At 41.8% G+C, this 2,597-nt stretch overlaps 1 protein-coding gene across 1 annotated transcript; it reads left to right on the forward strand.

Annotated features, from left to right (window-relative positions):
* Positions 1-422: 422 nt before the first annotated feature.
* Positions 423-2,259, forward strand: LOC107187459 (sterile alpha motif domain-containing protein 5-like). Its single transcript, XM_015575564.1, has 2 exons — positions 423-920; positions 2,206-2,259. The coding sequence occupies exons 1-2, from the start codon at positions 423-425 to the stop codon at positions 2,257-2,259; spliced, it is 552 nt and encodes a 183-aa protein (XP_015431050.1).
* The last annotated feature ends 338 nt before the right edge of the window (positions 2,260-2,597 follow it).

The following is a 2,597-nucleotide window of genomic DNA, read 5'->3' on the forward strand; positions in this document are numbered from 1 at the left end:
TGGGAGATCGAACGTGACCAGTGGGGGCCCCCGCATCGTCTATCGGTATTCCCGAAGGAGCCGTTAATCGAGGTGCCCGCCCCATTACACGAAAAACCAATCGGACTTGGAATCGTCGTCGTCTTCTTCTCGCCCTCGATCGGAGAGAGAATCGGTCCCGCCCGATTGAATCGCGAATATTATATACGTGATTTCACGATCGTGTTACGACCACCTTGAATAACAGACGTGTCGGAGATTCGCGTTGTTCGCTCGAAGATGTCGCGGCGTGCTGTAACATCGTTGGGACAAAACGCGTAAAGGGTCGGCGGCACACCGTGTCACACGGGGGGGCTGGATCGGAGGACGCGCGTGAAATCGCAAGGAAAAGAACCGCGGGGGCGTACCGAGAGGCGCCTTCGCGCTCATTAAAACCAGCAGACATGACGATGGCAAGCAACATTGTGGTCGAGTGGTTGCGCTCCCTTCACCTGGGTCAATATTCCGAGTCGTTTATCGACAACGGTTACGACGACCTTGAGATCTGCAAGCAGATCGGGGATCCTGACCTGGACGCGATCGGAGTCTTCAATCAGACACACCGGGCACGTCTGCTGCAGTCCGTGAAGACCCTAAGGGAGGAAGGCGCCGCGAGCGTTTATTTTACGCTGGAGGAGAGTAATGACTGTCTCTGCGACAATGTCAGCTCCAAGTCCTCCAGGACATCCTCCGAGAGACCACCCAGTGATAAAGAGGCGCAGAGGGCCTCGCCAACCGCCAGCTCTTCCAGCGGCGGTCAGGAATTAACCAAGTTCGCGGACGAATACGAGGAGGGAAAGGCGGAGCTCGTCAGAATCCCGAGGATGCAGCTCAGGATGCTGCTGCAGGAGAAGCTGAGACACGACGGCATCAGGTTGGCCTGTCAACCGTATACAACACCGGTAAGCCATGCCTGTCTTTGTTTATTCGTTATTTTACTCGCTTCGCTGTATTATACCCTGGGCCGGGTATAGTTTAAAATACGATGGTCATTCATCTTCCTAAGGAAGACACAGGCGAAAGAATTTATAAGGGGTAGATTGTACGAGTAGGATGCAAAATGAATGACGTGAAATTAGTGGATATTTATTATCGTTCGAACTGTCTTGCGTATCGCGTTTTTCTCTTCTATTGAAGGAACTACATACATATGTACGTTTCGATGATACACCACACGGGAATACTTGAGTATCTTCGACGATGTGCACTTCCGTCTTTTTTTAAATGAAAAGCAGATGCGGTAGATAGTGAACCGTGACTGTACTTGGATTATTATCCCCCTGAAAGACATTTATACCTTTTTGGATGAAAAAGACCCAACAGCGCAGCGAATCATGAATCGGAAAAAAGCACATTAACTGCGAGACAGATGTAATAAATCAAAGTGGATTTCTTATGTTCCAACTTATAACATTTTCTTTCAGGCCCATAATTATTCGAGGCAGCATGACACATGTCACCTATATTTGAGTAAAGTTTGTAGTGGATAAGAAAAGTAATGGTTTTATTACCAAACATATAAATAATCTAACATAAAGTAAATATTTGGGCAAGGTAATTTGAGCGTCTTTTAATGTTCACAGAAACCATAATTAAGAAACGTATAAATAATAAAATTTTTAGAAAATTATAATGTATATACGAGAATTAGCATGTTAAAAAAGAACTGATACGTTCTAAATCTAATTTGATTTATCGCTGAGTATTTAAAGTGATTTGTTTTCAAACTAACCGTTTTTCATAACCAAAATAATAACTAAATAATTGATAAAATAAAAATTGTGTCTAACAGAATAGGTAGACCATCATAAACACCGCGTGAGCCATATGATGGGGGTACCTATAGGAGGGAAAATTACGAACTGCTCCAATTTGACGCTAAAGTGTCGCATAATCTTGAAGGGACAGTTTTAGAGGTCAGCAGTAAGCCTTGATTGAACTATTACCTATTACCGCGGTTTAATTAATGTATTAAATCCTTTATAACACCACACTTGTATAACCAATGTAAGCATAAAATTATTATGCGAATAGAAGTTTACAAGTAATTTAATAAATAAATCATGCAAGAAGGATTACAATTAAAACATATAAATTATACATGCGCATAAACTATATAACACGTATTAATGCTAAATATTACACATATAACTATATACACTAAATAAGCGATCTCGAATTCATTAGACTGTGATGGCATACCTCTACAGTTATCAGTTTGAAATAACCAAATATGATTAAATATTCCCAACGACGTGACGGTTATTGTTAAATACATCCGAGTAAAATCATCAGCCTGGGGAATAACTTACGTGAGTTAATGGTACCTCGGAACAACTGATAATTTAGATAACTTGTAAGCCTTGCGAGACACTCCTCGAGAACTCGGGTAATCCTGTGATTCATTGTTTCGTTATATTAATCACCGCTCAGGATAAGACAAATTGCCCTATAAAATTGTCGTGCTCTAACTTACGCGCATTTTAACTAGTATCATGGTACGGAGAGTTTTCTAAGAAGATAGAACGTTTTTGTATAAAGGAAGTGTAGGTCATAGTTGATTAATGATTGGAAGCATT

This window comes from Dufourea novaeangliae, unplaced genomic scaffold, assembly GCF_001272555.1.
Source record: "Dufourea novaeangliae isolate 0120121106 unplaced genomic scaffold, ASM127255v1 scaffold89, whole genome shotgun sequence".
Lineage (NCBI taxonomy): Eukaryota > Metazoa > Arthropoda > Insecta > Hymenoptera > Halictidae > Dufourea > Dufourea novaeangliae.